This window comes from Hyperolius riggenbachi, chromosome 2 (assembly GCF_040937935.1).
Source record: "Hyperolius riggenbachi isolate aHypRig1 chromosome 2, aHypRig1.pri, whole genome shotgun sequence".
In the NCBI taxonomy this organism is placed as follows: domain Eukaryota; kingdom Metazoa; phylum Chordata; class Amphibia; order Anura; family Hyperoliidae; genus Hyperolius; species Hyperolius riggenbachi.
This window is the reverse complement of record NC_090647.1, coordinates 499945875-499965111: the sequence shown is the minus strand read 5'-3', so window position 1 is coordinate 499965111 and position 19237 is coordinate 499945875. Positions and strand designations below refer to the sequence as shown.

Sequence of the window (19237 nt, the reverse complement as noted above, 5' to 3'; positions counted from 1 at the left end):
ACGGATGAAAGGAGGCGGAGGACACAGCCTGCCGAAGGAGCTGTACTAAGGCATTATATGGGCAGACCAGGAATATGTAGATGTCAAACCTCTCTTGTAGCTATATTTATTAAATTGAGGTACAATCATAATAATGTGAGGAAGACTTTACTGTCTGAATGTTGGTCCAACATATAAAATTATAACTACCTGCTGGTCACTTGTTCCAAATCCCTCCGAGCCCTGTGTCTGCTGACTTCCGGTGCCTAGCTCCTCCCCCTTTCAGAAAAAGACCTGAGTCGAGAGCGCTTTTCAGCAAGGAGGCAGAGTTATGTGCTGTGGATCAGGGCAGGATTTGGGGGGGGGGGAGAAGCAGGTAGTTCTAACTATATTAGAGGAGGATCAATAGAATGCCAGAGAGGTTGCTCTTTGTGATAGCCTATGGATTTCATTTCCTCTCACACTCACCGTCCCACTTCCTGACAAACGGCCCAGACAGGATTCTCATGAAGCCGGCCAGGCACACAAACTGGATGGAAAATTCCTCAAGGACCTTGTCAATGGCTCCATCAAACTCCTCCCGGCTGCTGTACTGCCGATGGTCAATCACCTGAAAGACAGCTCCATCTGAGTATACAAACACTAATGACAGACTGCAAGAGACACTTATGAATAGATAAACACTTGTTAATAGTATAACCATTTTATATTTTAAAGGGAACCCAAGGTGAGCGGAATATGGAGGCTGCCATCTTCATTCCCTTATAAACAATCCCAGTTGCCTGGCTGAGCTTTTCTTTAGATTTTGAGTCACACACCAGCAACAAGCATGCAGCCAGTGGAGTCAAACCTGAGTCATGTGATCTGCATGCTCATTCTGGGGTCAGTGACTTACAGTGTTAGAGGCAGAAGTCAGGCAACCAGCATGGTTTATAAGTGAAGGATGATGGCAACCTTTGTATTCCTTTGACTTAAGATTCACTTTAAAAATATGAACGTCAATAGCCAATAATATTTTCTCTCTTGGTAATATCCTGTGAATGTTTTCTGTGATCCCCATGGCAGCCGTACATCAATGTACCAATCACTACACTGCTCAGTACTAGCAGTAGGTGGATAGTAGGTGAACTGAAAAAGACACACACTTTAATAATGTAATTGGATAGGGTTTTCTGTAGAGCAATATCAAAAAAAAATGTTTGCATTCTATAAATGCAGCTGAGTGCACAGCTGGAGTGCTGGTGGATATACAGCCACACTGTCAGACCTCAAGGTGCTGCGGCTGTGAAAAGCCTGCTAGTCAGTCATTAGTATAGAAATATACAAACCGCTTGAGTATGCTTACTCACTGCTAAGGAGGACCTGAGGGGTAAGGGGGGATATTGTAATTCCTGGTTCTGGTCTGGTTTAAAGAGTACCTGCTAGCAAATAAATTAAAGATATTTACATCAGTGGAGGGAAGCCTCTGGACTATATCCCATCCTCTGTGACCTCATCGATCCAGCACTGAAACCCTTTAAACTTACCCGACAAGAACGTGACGAATGTGTTCTTGTGGCCGCGCTCCCGTCCATGTACGAGCAGACTGTCTGCATGCACAAGTATGGTCTATGCAGTAGCACAAAACCGCTCATTTAGGACCTTTTCTTTCGTGCACTAGCGGCTTTGTTGGCTGCATGAAAGCCCACTAGAGGGCGCTCCGGAGGCGTTCTTCCGATCGCCTCCGGCGCCCAGAACAAACAAGGAAGGCCGCAATGAGCGGCCTTCCTTGTTTTGCTTACATCGTCGCCATAGCGACGAGCGGAGTGACGTCATCGACGTCAGCCGACGTCCTGACGTCAGCCGCCTCCGATCCAGCCCTTAGCGCTGGCCGGAACTTTTTGTTCCGGCTACGCTGGGCTCAGGCGGCTGGGGGGACCCTCTTTCGCCGCTGCTCGCGGCGGATCGCCGCAGAGCGGCGGCGATCAGGCAGCACACGCGGCTGGCAAAGTGCCGGCTGCGTGTGCTGCTTTTTATTTGACGAAAATCGGCCCAGCAGGGCCTGAGCGGCAGCCTCTGGCGGTGTTGGACGAGCTGAGCTCGTCCAGACCGCTCAGCAGGTTAAGAGACATAGCTAGGCTATCTATCCTTTAGAGTATAAGCCTCTGGTGGTCAATAGACATAAGCCATTTCCATAGTGGATTCATAAATGGTTGGATTGACTTAGGCCCAGTGCACACCAAAAACCTCTAGCAGATCTGCAAAATGCTAGAGGTTTTTGAAGCAGATTTCAGAGCGATTCTAGGCATGTTTAGAAAGGTTTTCTAAACATGCCGAGCGTATTTTGGAGCATTTTTGTTTAGCAGATTTCATATATTGTTACAGTAAAGCTGTTACTGAACAGCTTCTGTGACAAAAACGCCTGGAAAACCGCTCTGATCTAGCGTTTTTCAGAGCAGTTTTCAAATTTACATTGAGGCAGAACCGCATCTGCAAACCGCAAAAATGCTGCAGGAGCTACGTTTGTGCACCATTCCATAGAGATACATTAGCCAAGCGTTTTCACAAGCAGCAGCGGTTTTGGTGTGCACCAGCCCTAAAACTGACTATAGACCTCTAGGTGAAAGTCACTCAGAAATGAAGCAGATCCTGTGTGACAAGCCATTACCTATGACAAGTTCAAGTTTACTAAAATTAGAAGCTACCAGAATATGCAGATTGACAAACACTGGCAGGACCTGCTCAAAAATATTGTAAAGAAAAAATACAAAAAAATAAAATCACCTTTGTGGGGATCCCGGCCGCCTCAGCCTTCTGCAGCCCTCCCACTCCGGCTTTGTTAGAAATCACCAGGGCAATTTGGGCAGCACTGCCGGCACACTTTGTACTCTTAATTAATGCCTCAAGATTTGTACCTTAGAGAAACATAGGGGAAAAATACATTCATTACGAATCATTATAAACAAGGAGCTCTTTAAAAGTTTTTCTTCCACAGCAAGTTTGTTAGCTGTTCAGTAGTGCTAAGACAAAAAATAAAATAAAAAAAAAAAAAACCACTGACAAGGTTTATGGATTAGAGAGCGTCAATGGGATGCAAGCAAACTGTATGCTGCTCAGAAGTGGGCCAGTCAGAAGGCACTTACTGCAGATTTTGATTGGCTCATTTGAAATAACGTACATACAAATGGCATTAAAAATTGGGATGAATTGCACCTCATTGGGCATCTCTAATACAGATGTTACTCCTCAAACCCCACAGAGAGATTATCCGAGCTATGCAGAAACTTGGGGTCTCCCAATATCAGGAGCTAGAAGTCTCCTTTACATGGCGTAAAAAAAAGCAACCAATGGGAACTCTCACCTATAAAGAAAAAAAAAAACCACACACACACACACACACACACACACTATACCTAATTTGTGGCAGAACACCACACACAGTGAAGCGGTTTTGCATAATGCATCCCCTGCTGACAGATGCAAGCTTCTGCTACACTACAGCAACCACCCTTAAAGCGGACCCAAACCAAACATTTTTTTAATTAAAAATATTTAGTTGTACCACTCTGACACATACAAAGATCTATAAACACTCCTTCAAGCCTATGAGCATTTTAGTGCATGTTTTTCACCCTTCTCTTTTCATAGCTAGGGTTATACAGGTGGCAGCCATTACTTCTGAGCATAGTAGGAGGTTTTAGATCATGGGTGTATTTGTCATCAGCTCCCCTTCCTCACAGGGGCGTCATCTATGTGAAATCTCACACAAGCTGAGATCACCTCCCCTGTGACATCATCAGTAGCAGCCTGTGTTTTGTTTTCTCCTCCACCAGTTTGCCGGAAAAATCCAAGCAATATGAAAGGAAGGGAGGGGTTCCTCCAATAAATGTAAAATATTTTATATTTGTCATCATGCAGCTGAAAAAAGCAGCTACTTATTATAATTTAGAAAATAGATTTTATTTCTGAAATCTTGTATTTTTAGTTTGGGTCCACTTTAAAAAAAAGGGAGGTTCAGGCAGTTTGAAAAAAACAAAACAAAAAAAAACACCATATCCACTTACCTGGGGCTTCCTCCAGCCCGTGGCAGGCAGGTGGTGCCCTCGCCGCCGCTCCAGAGGCTCGCAGTCGTCTCCGGTGGCCGACCCGACCTGGCCGGCTGCCAGGTCGGGCTCTTCTGCGCTCCAACGACGGGCTCTTCTGCCACCCACGCGGGTGCGCTGACGTCATCGGACGTCCTCCGGGCTGTACTGCGCAGGCTAAACTACTGCGCCTGCGCAGTACAGCCCGGAGGATGTCCGATGACGTCAGCGCGCCCCCGTGAGGCGCAGATTGGAGCGCAGAAGAGCCCAACCTGGCAGCCGGGTCTGGCCAGGTCAGCCACCGGGAGCCTCTGGAGCGGCGGCGAGGGCACCTCCTGCCTGCCACGGGCTGGAGGAAGCCCCAGGTAAGTGGATATGGATTTTTATTTTTTTTTTTAAAACTGCCTGAACCTTCCCTTTAAAGTGGAGAAACCTTTACTCATTGCATAATGGTGTTCCTTTCATATAGTTTACATGGCATTCCTCAAGCCAAATACTTTTTTTTTAATATATATTCTAATTCACTATAAACTAAACAAGCCTCACCCACAGGTTCTCTAGAGTGCCTTGGCACTCTGAGCCTTAGTAGCAAGGGCTTATGGGAGCTCAGTCTGGGGAGGAGGAGGTTACTAGCCAGAGATTTTAGAGGCAGAGGGGAGGAGTGGGGAGGGAGCTGTTGAAGCTGTTTGCAGCTGGATTTGCTGTGTAAACCATCTAAACTTCAGATAAAATATATAGACAAGTTACCTGTCAGTTTTTCATCTCAGATCCACTTTAACCTCCCTAGTGGTATGATCATTTCTGGATTTTAGTGCCTAAAAGCGGTAACATTTTTTTATAAGCTTTTAGACCATAAAAGTGGGGGGGGGGGGGAAACACAAAAATAAACTAAAATCATACCACAGAGAGATCTGCAGCTGCACAAAAACACACACACACAAAAAAAAAAAAAAAAAAAAAAAAAAAAAAAACAACCCTCACCTCTCCTGGATCCAGTGCTGCAATTCTCCCTCCACCTGGGGAGGGCACTCTAACTGTATAGAGAAATCATCTGTCGTCATGACCGCCAAAAGGATCGAGAGCCTCAGGAGGACAGCAGGAATGGCTGCCAGGGCCTGACTCCCAGGGGAGACAAGTTACAAATGCCTGCTGCATGCAGGCTCTGCATAGAGTCACGCTCGGGGTTACCGCTTTGAGGTGCGGATTTCTGACCAAAGCTCGACTCAGGGTTAGCGCCAAGGAGGTTAAAGATGACCACTGCAATCCCTGCTTCCGGTCATAGGCAAATGAACCCTCTCTGCCGTGGTCCACATTTACTAACATGCTGGTTCAGTTTCTTTAAAACGTGAATCTCAATCTTTCATCCCTGCTGACCAGTGACAGCAGGGGAATATTTCCACTCTCCCACTGACGACACTACTGTAGCTGGTGGCCAATGGTTGACAAAAGCAGTACCATAATGTGATCAATCGCAAGCTCTTCTGTCGCCCAATTCAACTGCTAGCACCACATGACATGTGGAAAGTTGTGGTGCAGTACCATCAATGTGCCCACTGAGTCTCTGATGTCACAAAATGCAGAGAATGCAGTTATTTAACAATGCAGAAACTGTTATAAATTCTTACCAGTCCCAGAGATGAGAACAGCCACTCTGACTTTCCCCTCGGCCTCCCGTCCACCAGAGACTGGTATGGCTGCATATTCCCGGGGCAGAGAGCCTGGCCTCTGCAGAGCGGCTGTCAGGTTCCTGATCTCCACACCACAAGAGTCTATCAGAGGAGATGCAGCAGGTCAGCAGTGATGGTTACTCAGCACAACAAATTCTACATTCTTCACCAGAATAAGAAACACAGAACACTAAAATGATACATTATTCCTATTTTATATGGTTAAAATGCATAAGCCATGGTTTTAATGGCAGGCTCTCCAGGATGTGGGAAGAAGCCTGTCCAGCCTTTGTGCAGCATATCAATCATACTATTATAATAAGAATTTTATGCCCGACAGAATAACTGTCGGGCATAAAATCAATGGTGTATTTTTATCTGGTAAACAAGTAATAAGGATGCTAACCAGGCAATCCAAAAGTTAAAATCACTATTACTTTTCTCGTTGATAAATGATCATTCCCCAGTTTACCCGACTCTTATTTGGTACACACAAAAGGAAGTTGTAGGGCATGCTGGGTTGTCCTTTTTTTGCTTCTCTACTTTCCCCTCAGACTAATGCAGCCAGATTGGCTGAAGCCTCTTTCCCTCCTGATTTCCCCTCCCACACCTCTCTGACTGGCCAATATTTCTCATGTTGAGACAATGCTCTTTCTATAGTGGAGGATGGGCAATGCATACACAATCAGGCAGAGGAGAGTAAGGGGAGAAAATCACATCAGGATTGGCTTCAAAATAGCCACAGTTAAGCTAGGAAATGCTAAGGATTTTCTCTTTTTTTACTGTAGAAAAGTCACTAAAATCAAAAACGTGGACAGTGCAATACATGTTATGTAAGAGAAGGAGAGAGAGGAGAGGAGACCGGCACTGCAATCAGCTATTTATTCCATACTGTGTCAGATGCATACATAAATCACATGTTCAGTGTTATGTAAGTAGAGCAAGTATTCAGCTACTTCTATAAGTGGCTTTTTCTTCTGAGGTAGTATGGCTGACAGCTCCTCTTTAAAAAAGGAATCCAGAGATGAAAATACAATTGTTTCTTATTAGTTTATCTACCTCTCCACTCCTAAGAGTTACTTCCAAAGCCTTTATTTTCTATGCATCAGCTAAGAAAAGAATGTTTAATGTTGTATTGTCTCATATGCCAACTGTTAGTCAGTGTCCAAGAAGCTAAAATATATGAACTAGAGATTTTTTTTTTTTCTGGAAAGATTCTTTTAGAACTATTGACTTTTGTTAACATCTATCCCCTGCTCCCAGAATTCTCTGCTAGGAAATATGACAGCCTCCATATTCCTCTTTAGGTGTCCTTCAAAAAGGGACCCCGATCAGAAGAAACCAAAAAAAAAAAAAAAAAAAAAAAAAATAAAAAATCAGGACGTACCTAAGATTTCCTCCAGCCCTCTGCATCCCCTCTGTGGATCTGCTGGTGGCTACGGTAGGTACGCGACTTTGGCCAAAGTTGCGCATGAGGGGCCAATCCAGTCACCCGGCGCCATAAGGATCCTGCACATGCGTAGTACTCGAGAGACTGAACCATGCAGGAGCCTTACGGCGGCGGGCGCACTGACGCCAGGTTTACGGAGCTGCCAACTGGGCGGAGGGGACCCAGAGGACACCGTGGGACCTCAAGGGCTGGGTGGGAATTGGGGAGGCCTGGAGGAAGCTCCATGCAAGTCCAGATTTTTTTTTTTTACTGCAGCTCAGGATCCCTTTAATTGTAGACACAGAAGACAACGGTTATCTGTACAGACATCAGGCTACCAGACAAATCTATTACCAAATCTATAACCACATATGTGAAGCAAGCAAAATGGTTTAAAAAGGGAATCAAGTTGGCAGCCAATAAACCCCCCTGCATTACATATTTCCTTTAAAGTCAATGAGAACATTTAAAAAAAAAAAAAAAACAAAAAAAAAAAAAAACACAGATGCTCACCTAAGGAGAGGGACTGCTCTGGGTTCTATAGAGCCTTCCCCGCTCCTCTCTCAGTCTCGGCCCCTCGTTTGAATCCCTGCGCATGCGTGAGAGAGGGCGGTCGCACAGGCGCAGTATGGAGCTGCCTGTCTTCGGGAGTAATCAGGCTCATGAAGACTTTTGAAGCCTTCGGTGGCAGAGAGCAGTATGTGGCCAAATGGTCAAATACTGCTACTGGGGAGCCTGCGCTAGAATGCGGGGACTGTGAGAGGAATAGGAAGGTTCTATAGGATCCAGAGCCTTCCCTCTCCTTTAGTAGCTGGTTGAATTGTTTTTGTTTTGTTTTTTTTAACAGGTTCCCAATGACTTTAAAGCAATTCTGAAGGTATTGTCAAAAAGAAAAGTCTAGGTATCTCAGAGCCTTTCCAATCCACTCTGTGTCCTACGAGTTCTAGAGCCTTCCCTCTCCATAGGTGAGTATTTGACCTTTCACGGTCGCCTCAGTGTTACTGTAACACCACCCAAGTGGCAAAACAGGTCTTATCACAAAGATACCAGCACTATTAGACAAGGTAAATGACATTTATGCATATGAATTACTAATGAAAAGTAGGAAAAACAATAAGACCTGTAGGGCGGGTGATGACTTCCCCAATGATCCAGACTTCCTCCACTGCTCCAACCTCCTTCAGGACCTCCTTGGCCTGCTCTCTCTCCACCACTAGGACAGCCCCAATTCCACAGTTAAATGTGCGACTCATCTCTTCCTCTGACAGAGCGCCTTCATTCTGCAGGAAGGAGAATATTCCCGGGATCTTCCAGCAAAGGGCATCTACACATAATGCCAGACACACTTCATTAGCAAAATATTATGGACATTCAATATGTCCCCAGTGGTAGCAATCCGCTTAATAGGAAGCTGCACAGCCCTCCTTGCTGGAGGCCACTAACAGCTTCCAGAGATATATTAATGAAAGACCTGATGCCTGTGTGGAGTACTGGTTCCCTCCTGCATTACCTTGTCACAACAGAAGAGGTCATTAAAGCCCACGTCATGAGAAAAAAAAAAGTGTGCCATGCACTGAGAAGCTCCAGGTGTCATTTTACCTAAATTGACTCCAAGGGATGGAGGCAGAACCCGGGGGATGTTCTCCAGCAGACCACCTCCAGTGATGTGAGCGTAGGCTTTCACATGGCCACACCTGAGGATCGGTAGCAGATTCTTACTGTAGATCTTGGTGGGTGTCAATAATAGCTCTCCTGTTCAGACCAAAAACAAACAAATCTTGTGAGAGTGTGTGAGTGTGAGTCACTAAGGCAATAATAAATTTAAAACAACATCTGTGACAATCAGAAATGGTATTTAGATGGTTTTATGCTCGAATATGCTCTATCCCCTTATGAAGGGGTAACAGGAGCAGAGGTGGAGCTTTTGAGAAGCTATCTTTTACAGAAGGACTAACTACTAGGTACGATTATTTATATAGCGCTGACAACACTTTACAAAGTATATAGTGCCGCAACACTTTACAGAGAATATAGTCGTGCCATTTACTGTACCTCAGAGGGGCTAACAATCTAATCCCTACCATAGTCTTCTGTCCATCATAATCTATGGCCAATATAGGGGGCAGCCTTGGGTTTAGGCATCAGTAGAAGGAGCAGGGATGGGCTCACAAGTAATCACAAGTCTGTAAGGACTCGAATTCGTAATTACAACACGCCTTAGTTGTCGCAGCTGGATGATAAGTGGTTATTTACCCACAATTCCACCGCCCAGTCTGTGCTCCAAACAGCTTGCACGCGTCCTATTGGACGCGATGCAAGCCTCACCACGGCGCACTAATAATAATAATAATAATGAATTGGAGTCCTTGCGGACTCTTGATTTCTCGTGAGCTCATCCCTGAGAGGGAGTTCTGTGTGAGGGTAGAGTTAGATTATTTTACCATTGGAATAAAAACAGTATAATAGTTAATAGAATATCAGTAATTTTATCAATCTTCTACTGGCGGCAATCTCCAGATGACTTTTTTTTCCAGGTTCCTTACATGTATGTGAGAACTTTCACCAATGAAAGCAGACATCCCCAAGAGAATCACACTCAAGAGACCCCCAAGAAACGCAACAAAAAGGTTGGCAAATGTCAGGCTCTCGGTAGATGTAAATTGTTGTACATGGGGAAATAAGCCATAAGAAGTGTATGATGGAATTCAGGGGTTGGAGAGTTATGATGATGTTCCAGAATTTTAGGACAGAACTACATTTGGAAAAATATATACTTTTTTTGTTCAAAAATAAAATGTAGATTGCCCTTCATGGAAAAATAAGACATCCCCTGAAAATGAGCCGAACGCATCTTTTGGCACAAAAATGAATATAAAACACTCTTATTTTCAGGGAACCACTACAAACATTACACTGCTATTGTATTGACACAGCATTGACTCACCAAGTGTCAGCTTTCCACAGCCAGGGGGCGCTGGAGAGGAAAATCCCAGACCAGATTTCTCCACAATCTTTCTAACAAGGCTGAAGCCATTGCTGTGTATCCCGGAGGAAGCTATACCGATAACGAAATCTCCTGGCGAGATTCTGTCCAACAATGGGAGCATGTGGCCCCTCTCCACTGCTCCTACCGCAAACCCAGCCAGGTCATACTCTCCCGGGGAGTACATACCCGGCATCTCTGCTGTCTCACCACCTGCAAGAGAAGACAATGATGCAATCGTACAATTCATTATCTGCAGCTGATTTATCAATTGAGGTCCAAAGAAAATTAGAGTCAGCTGCCCAGAGCATTAAGCTACCCAGTGTTCCCCAACCCTGTCCTCAAGGCCCACCAACAGTGAACGTTTTGTGGAAATCCACAGAGGTAGTTAATCAGCTCTGCTGCAGCAGTAATTACCTCACCTGTGCATGTTTGCTGTTTCCTGCAAAACATGACCTGTTGGTGGGCCTTGAGGACAGGGTTGGGGGAACTCTGAGCTACACTGACTATACAGGGGACACAGGAAAAGCCACTGGCTATTGCTGTGCCCCTCTATGTGATCAGTGTAATGATTGGCTGTTACTGTGTCCCCCTACATGGCCAGTGTAATGATTGTTTTTTCCCTGCGTCCCCCTATGCAGCCAGTATAATTAAGTCCATAATGATCTGTAATAATTGCTTCAGCAAGCAGCCCTTTTTGTCCTATGAAGTGGTAGGTATTTTTGTTTTTAGTACTTACATAGCGCTGACATCTTCCACAGCGAGGTACAAAGTATATAGTATTGTCGCTAACTGTCCTGCAGAGGAGCTCACAATCCAATCCCTACCGTAAACCCATGCAGTTAGTGCTGTACCGGAGATTTAAACCGGACGCTGCAAAGTGACAGTGCTATCCATTCCGCCGCCGTGCTGGAGGGAGGACAGTGGTTTTGGAGTCCAGCAATCTCTTCAGACACAGCTTCTCACAATTGTCTTTCATGCAGAATGTCCATGAATCCTTTTGGGCAACCAATCTACTGTGCAGGTGGACTTGGACTTAATGTTTAACAGCAAAATTTGAGCATTCATTGTGAAGAGCTAATTACATCAGATATTATCATTAAAGTGGACCCAAATTAAAAATACAAGATTTCAGAAATAAAATCTAATTTCTAAAATTATAATAAATAGCCTTTTTTCCAGCTGCATGAGGCCAAATATAAAATATTTTACATTTATTGGAGGAACCCCTCCCTTCCTTTCATATTGCCGGGACAGAAACCGGCAAACTGGTGGAATGTCTGGCAAAGGAAGAATTGCTAATGGCTGCCACCTGTGTAACCCTCGTTATGAAAAGAGAAGGGTGAAAAGCATGCACTGAAATGCTCATAGGCTTGAAGAAGTGTTTATCTTTGTATGTGTCAGCATGGTGTATCTAAATATTTTGAATTAAAAAAAAATAAAAAATTATGTTTGGTTCCGCTTTAAATTTTTGAACATAAATTGCCTTGAACATGTATTGAAAGCATTTCTAATTATCTCAACAAAAAAAAAAAAAAAAAAAAAAAAAAAAAAGTAAACATAGGAGGTGACTAATCATTCCAGTAGAAGGTTTACCTAGAAGGGCACATCCAGCCATCTGACAGGCCTTGGCGATACCAGAGACCACTGAGGCTGCTGTAGACACATCTAAGGCGCCGCAAGCAAAGTAGTCCAGAAAGAAGAGGGGTTCCGCTCCTTGTGCCAAAATGTCATTGACGCACATGGCGACCAGATCCTGACCAATGGTGTCATGTTTCTTATAAGCCTGTGCAATCTACAGAATAACATAATTAGTCTGGTTGGGGAAACAAAACAAAATTGTTCATAAACTAAAAAGGAGAAAAAAAAAAGTAAAAAAAAAAAAGTTGAGGCCATGGAAACAAAAGAGCAGTCACCATGTCACCCTACTTGTAACAAGTATGGCCACAACACCTGACCTAGAATGGTGGCCCCTGTATTGGAAGTAGGGGAGTGGAAAAAAAGACAACTTTACTTACGGTAACGTCTTTTCCGGTAGTCAGGAGGACAGCACCCCTGGATGAGACCCGTCTCCCTCCCCACCGTGGACAGGAAACTGCAAGATAAGAATTTGCATAAACACTGGCAGCCTCCTACATAAAAAGGTACCTACTTGCTACTATACCTCAGTTAATAAAAGAGATAACACGGACACTAATGATGCTTATACAAACCTTTGATTCTCCACCCAATAAGGGCGGGTTGTAGGGGTGCTGTCCTCCTGACTACCGGAAAAGACGTTACCGTAAGTAAAGTTGTCTTTCCCGGATCGTCACTCGGACAGCACCCCTGGATGAGACGATATAACAGAGATCAGGATTAGGGTGGGACCACTGCTTGCAGGACCTTTCTTCCAAAGGATAGATCTGCACTTGCTGATATGTTAAGTCGATAATGCTTCACAAAGGTGTTATGACTCGACCATGTTGCAGCTCTGCATATCTGTTCAATAGAGGCCCCTGCCCTCTCTGCCCATGACGTAGAAATACTTCTTGTTGAATGAGCTTTAATAGAAGAAGTTAATGTTTTCCCCTGTGTCTGGTATGCCGACACTATTGACTGTTTAATCCAGCGTGCCAAGGTTGTTTTTGAGGCCCTGCTCCCTTTTGATTTGCCTGCAAATAGAACAAAGATGGAGTCTGACTTTCTCCATGATTTAGTCCTCTCCAGGTATTCCAATAAACATCTTCTTACGTCCAGAGAATGAAGTTTCTTCTCCTTATCATTCGAAGGATTTTCACAGAATGATGGTGTATATATATATCTCTTGGTTTCTGTGAAAGGAAGAAACCATCTTAGGCAAGAATGTTGCATCCGGACGCAATGTAATTCTATCCTCTGAAACCATAAGGTATGGTTCCTTTATGGATAAAGCCTGTAATTCTCCTATTCTCCTAGCTGTAGTAATGGCCAGAAGGAATACAGTCTTTAGCTTAAGAAATTTGTCTGAAATCTGCGATAAGGGTTCAAATGGTGACTCACATAGACCCTGTAAGACAGTATTAAGGTCCCAAGCTGGTACCCTTGATTTTATAGATGGTCTTAGTCTTCTCAGTGCTTGAAAGAATCGAATTATATAGTCTTCATTCGCTAATCTTCTTTCTAAAAACACACTTAAAGCTGAAACCTGAACTTTCAGGGTACTAACACTGAGGCCTTTTTTATATCCACATTGTAAAAACTCCAAAACAGATCTGAGTGACCTATTGCTGACAGACCTGTTAGTACACCAGTCATTAAAGACCCTCCATGCCTTTTGGTAAATTACACGAGTTACCTTTTTTCTACTGTTAAGTAATGTCTCAGCGAGACCATCCGAGAATCCCTTGGACTTCAAGATTCCCCACTCAGGTTCCAGGCTGAGAGGTGAAGAAGATTTAGTTCTGGATGAGACACTGGGCCCTGGGTCAACAGGTCCTGAGTCAATGGAAGGATTATTGGTTCTGATATGGCCAGAGATCGAAGCAATGTGAACCATGGACGTTTGGGCCACATTGGAGCAATCAATATGACTCGTGCTTTGTCCTGGACTATCTTTTTTAATACCCTTGAGAGTAATGGGATTGGTGGAAACGCATACATCATCATACCTGTCCAACTGATTGTGAATGCATCCACTGCCCAAGGAGAGTCCTCCTGGTATAGGGCACAAAATTTCTGACATTTCGTGTTCCTCCTCCTGGCAAATAGATCCAGTTCCGGACTTCCCCAATGTGAGGTTATCATCTGAAATATCTTCTGATCGAGCGACCATTCGTTTTGATTCAACATCTCTCTGCTGAGAAAATCTGCAATCTTGTTTGATATTCCTTTTAGATGAAGTGCTTTTAGTGACTTGAGATTGCTCTCTGACCAAAACATAATTTTTGATGTTTGATTCCACAACGTTTGACTCCTTGTGCCTCCCTGTCTGTTTATGAATGCAACTACTGCTCTGTTGTCGGTCCTTATTGTAACATGGGATCCCCTGATCTGATCCCTGAAATGTAGTAATGCCCTCCATACTGCTTCTAATTCTCTGCTGTTCGAGGATTTGGAACTGATTTGTACAGGCCACTGTCCCTGAGCTGGGAGAGAATCCAGGTGGGCTCCCCATCCCCATAAGCTGGCATCCGTTGTAATTGTCCTCTGTTCTGGATAATTCCATAAACGACCTGTCGAAAAGTGAACCTGGTCCTGCCACCAAAGTAAAGACACTTTTATGCTGTATGGGATCGGTACTCTCTTGTCTAGGACTTTGAGACTTCTGTTCCATGACTGGAGTATCCACAATTGTAGAACTCTTGCGTGGAACTGCCCCCACTGAACTGCCGGAAACGAGGCTGTTAAGAGGCCGAGTACTGCCATTGCTTTCCTCAGTGAAATCGTTCTCGCTTTCTGAAATGAAAAAACAGTGTTTAGAATAGTCATTATTTTCCTATTAGGCAGAAAAAGCTTCTCACTCCTAGTATCTATGTTAAATCCTAGAAACTCGATAACTTGAGATGGAACCAGGAAGGACTTTCCCCAATTTATAAGCCAACCCAACTCCTGAAGATAATCTAATGTTGACCTCAACTGGAAATTTACCACTTCTGCAGATGCTCCCCATATTAAAAAAATCATCTAAGTAGCCAACAATATTTATTTTTCTTAGTCTAAGTTCTGCTAATACTTCAGACATCACTTTGGTAAAGAGCCATGGGGCAGAAGAAAGTCCAAAAGGAAGAGCCATAAACTGGAAATGTCTTACCTCTTCCTTCATGTGGACCGCAAATCTTAGGTACTGTTGAGATGATGGATGGATAGGTAAGTGGAGGTATGCATCCTTTAGATCTAGGGAGGCAAGAAAATCGTTTTTCTGCAAGAGATGAATCACAGATTTTATATTGTCCATCCTGAATTTTCTGTATTTCACATTTAGATTTAGTTTCTTTAAGTTCAGAATAAATCGGTAATCTCCTTGAGGCTTCTTTACTAGAAACACTGGAGAGTAGAAACCTTCTCCTTTTTGACAATTCGGTACTTCTCTTATCACCCTCTTCTCTAGTAGAGACAGGATCTCGTTTTGTAAGGCTAGACCCTTTCTCTGATCCTGAGGTTGAGGAGTAATGCAAAACTTTACTGGAGGAAGATGGTTTAACTCGATCTGATATCCCTCCAAGATAATTTTTAGCAACCACCGATTTACGAACTGTGGCTGCCATATTTCGTAAAAATTTGCAATTCTCCCCCCTACTGGAATTCTGGCTTCATTGTTTGTCCTGCCTTTTGGCAGGATTGAAATTAGGCTTTGCCTTCTGTGTTCTGTATGGAACCCAACGTCTACCCTTAGAGGACTTAGAGTCCTGTTCTGATCTGTTAGGGGGACGAAAAGGCCGTTTAATTCGAAAAGGTCTTTTCTTATCTGGAAAGTTCTTTTTCCTATCAGCTGTTCTATCCAGCGTGTCATCTAATTTGGAACCAAAGAGAAGACCTCCTTCACATGGAATACCACATAACTTTGATTTTGAGGAATTGTCACCATTCCAAGTCTTGACCCATATTCCTCTTCTGGCCGAGTTAACTAAAGTAGTAGTTCTGGCCGTAAGTTTAACAGTGTCGTCTGAAGCATCCACCATATAGTTCGAGGCATTCAAAACTTTAGGAAAATCATTCAGGATCTCCTCCCGGGGAACCCCAGAAGCAATTTTATTTTGTATTTCTAATAACCATGACTTCAATGACCTACTCACCGCCGTTGAAGCTACAGCAGGCTTGAAGGTTAAAGAAGATGACTCCCATGCCCTGCGTAAGAGATTATCCATTTTTTTATCGATTGGATCCTTCAGACTACCGAAATCCTCAAATAATAAATCGGTTTTCTTTGACACTTTTGAAAATGATGGGTCCAACTTAGGTGGAGTACCCCAAAACCCTTGATCCTCCGGAGAGAAAGGGTAACGGTTAGACAAAGATCTGGGCCAAAAGGCTCTTTTCTCAGGATTATCCCATTCCTTCTTAATCATACCTTTTAAGGTGGAATGGACTGGGATAAACTGAGGCTGAGGGTCCGCCAAAGTCCTGTACATCTCATCCAAAGGTGTCAAAGACTTTTGTTCTGTCTTAATGCCCATTGTATCATACATGGCCCTCAATAAGTCCTTCATTAAATCAGTAGAAAAGGCAAATTTTGGCCTATCCGCATTAGACAGTTCCTCTGTATCTGATGTCTGTTCAAACTCAGAAGGATCAGAATTGTCTGACGGGGAAATTTCTAAGTCACTTTCCCTCCTGCGTTTAGAACCACTAGGTCCCGGTTGGGATAGAGTTAACACAGGAGATGTAGGGGTAGTAATAGCTGGTACTGCGTCAATATTCCCACTATTTCCAGGAAGGTCAGACGCGACTAAGGAAGTGGAAGCAATGGCCGAATCCTTAATTTCCTTTATAGCAGTGGACATTTCAGCCCGCATCCAGCCCATCAAATCCTTAAATATAACTGGTGACTCCTCTTTAACCTCTTTTTCTGTACAGTTTTGGCATAACTTCTTAGATGATGATGAAGATACATGACTGCCACAAATTGCACACTTTTTCTCAGATCTGCTTGAACTATGCTGACCGGACTGAGTAGCAGGTTTGTCAGATTTGTCCAACTTGTCATGCTTTTTTGGCTATGAAAAAAACACAAACAAGGGACAACTATTACTATGGCTTCTCATACATAAGCAATCAAGCAGGAGTATCACAAGTACCACATCTACTTGCCAGAGAGGGGTCCTGTCCAGACTTAGCAGACTGCAAAGGAGCTGAACTAGAGGCGTCCTCCATGATCAAACATCAAACACTGATTCATGGACTATTAGCACATATATAGAAAGAAAGACCCAGCTGAAACAATTAATGCTGCACCTGCAGTGTAATCACACTAATCAGCCTCACATACCTTAATGAATCAGTGTTTCGTACTGATTTCATTTCACCGCCGCGGCCCCTGCCGCTTAATTAGTCAGGCAATTGTTTCTCCGAACTGGAATCAGCTGTTTTCGCTGATTAGTTTTCCTGCGCCGCGGCCCCTGCCGCCCAGCAGACCTCAGATCACGCGGGACGCCAGCGCGTGATTACCTCCGGGTGACCCGGAAGTAGATTCTTCCATGCGCGCGCCTGCGCGCATAATACTGCTGCCAATGCTGGAGAAGCCTCCCATACGCTGCAGGACTCCGCACTATGCACTGCACAGCTCTATCCGGAGTCCCGCTAACCGCTGCCCCTGCCGACTGACACGGATGGCTCCTCTGGAGACCTCTCCCTCCGCTTCCGTCCGGGACAGGAAACTATACTGAGGTATAGTAGCAAGTAGGTACCTTTTATGTAGGAGGCTGCCAGTGCTTATGCAAATTCTTATCTTGCAGTTTCCTGTCCACGGTGGGGAGGGAGACGGGTCTCATCCAGGGGTGCTGTCCGAGTGACGATCCGGGAAAAAAAATTATATGGTCTTATTGTCTTGTATATGAAACATCAGGGAGGGGATCATACCTGTGCAGTTGGGCAGTATTTTGCAGCAATGTGAAAACATATGTAATGCTTTTCTATGGGACCGCTGCGGTTTCAGAAGGCATATGCAATTCTGCATAGTGTGGAAAGAGAGAGAGATATATATAGAGATAGTTATATACAGATTTAAGGGCTCAATTCTGGTAGCTATGTGAGGTAAATATTTTTTTGTAGGAAAAATACCTCGAGGTATTTTCCTCTTTTATCAATTCTGAAAGATTTTTCTCCATTTCCGAACATGAGGTAAAAGATGAGGTATTTCAGTGGGAAGCCTGCAGCAAATAAGTATTAGGCCTGGGGCACACCAGAGGAGTTTTTCTGAGCGTTTTGAGTTTTTAAATCTGCTGCTAATGTTATCCTATGTGTGTGCACACTGGAGCAATGAGGTTTTGTAAAAAAAACCCTTAGCATTACATTGGGAAGAGCTTTTGAAACCTCTAAAAGCTCTTCCCAATGTAATGCTATGTTTTTTTTTTTTACAAAACCTCATTGCTCCAGTGTGCACAGACATAACATTAGCAGCAGATTTAAAAACTCAAAACGCTCAGAAAAACTCCTCTGGTGTGCCTCAGGCCTTAGTCTTTAATAGTCTTCCATACGTTAGGATAGTCTTTGGAAGATTTTTTTTTTTTTTTTTGAGGAGGGAAGGTGTATTTGATTATGTAGCAACCTATGAAAAGTAAAAATTTATAGGCATCCATTGTAAAAAAAAAAAAACAAAAAAAAAAAAAAAAAACACCCACAATCCAGCTCATTTACCTTTAGAGGCTGGGGGGAGGGGGGTCAGCACTTTTACTTTTAGAGGCTGCTGGGGGGGGGGGGGGGGGCTCGGATCACTTTTAACCAGAGGAGGAGGAGGAGGAGGAGGAGGAGGAGGAGGAGGAGGAGGAGGGGGAGAAAGGGAGGAAATGAAAAAGAAAAAAATAAAATAGTTGTTTGCTGCAGTTTCTTTTTTTTTTTTTTTAAATAGAGGCTGTGGGTTTGAGCATTTTTACTTTTTCCCAAACAGAGGTTGGGGAATGGCAATGTTGAGGGGGGGGGGGCGCAGCAGATGAAGGACTGTACAGGGTTTGGAGCACCCTTTTCTTTTTTAAAACAAAATGGAAGCTATGTTAAGTTATGTGAGGTAAAAGACATGTAAACACGTACCTTATTTCACTTCAGAATTCAAGTGTGAGGTATTTCACTACTAAATACCACACATTTTTAGTACAAAATTACCACATGAAATTACATGAGGTAAAACTTTACTTAAAACTACCAGAATGCAAAAGTTGATTTCCCTCATGAGGTAAACCCAATTCCATGAGGTAATTATAAATACAAAGTGGTATACACGTGAGAAGTGGAACGAAAATCATACATGATTTCAAACATTTTTTACAAATCAATAAATGCAAAGTGGCGTGTGCGTAATTATTCAGCCCCCTGAGTCAATACTTTGTAGAACCACCATTTGCTGCAATTACAGCTGCCAATCTTTTAGGGTATGTCTCTACCAGCTTTGCACATCTAGAGACTAAAACTTGTCACTCTTCCATAAAGGCCAACTTTGTGCAGTGCA

General features: G+C 43.7%; 1 protein-coding gene across 1 annotated transcript in view; it reads right to left on the bottom strand.

Annotated features, from left to right (window-relative positions):
* The window catches only part of GART (phosphoribosylglycinamide formyltransferase, phosphoribosylglycinamide synthetase, phosphoribosylaminoimidazole synthetase), a 50380-nt gene that overhangs the window by 4190 nt on the left and 26953 nt on the right, over positions 1–19237 (bottom strand). Inside the window, exons 14-20 of the mRNA XM_068270463.1 lie at positions 11716–11914; positions 10081–10332; positions 8736–8888; positions 8257–8460; positions 5666–5809; positions 2743–2873; positions 448–589 (exon numbers count right to left, since the gene is read on the bottom strand). Of these exons, the coding sequence (XP_068126564.1) occupies positions 448–589; positions 2743–2873; positions 5666–5809; positions 8257–8460; positions 8736–8888; positions 10081–10332; positions 11716–11914 (1225 nt within the window). The remainder of the gene's footprint in view (positions 1–447; positions 590–2742; positions 2874–5665; positions 5810–8256; positions 8461–8735; positions 8889–10080; positions 10333–11715; positions 11915–19237) is intronic.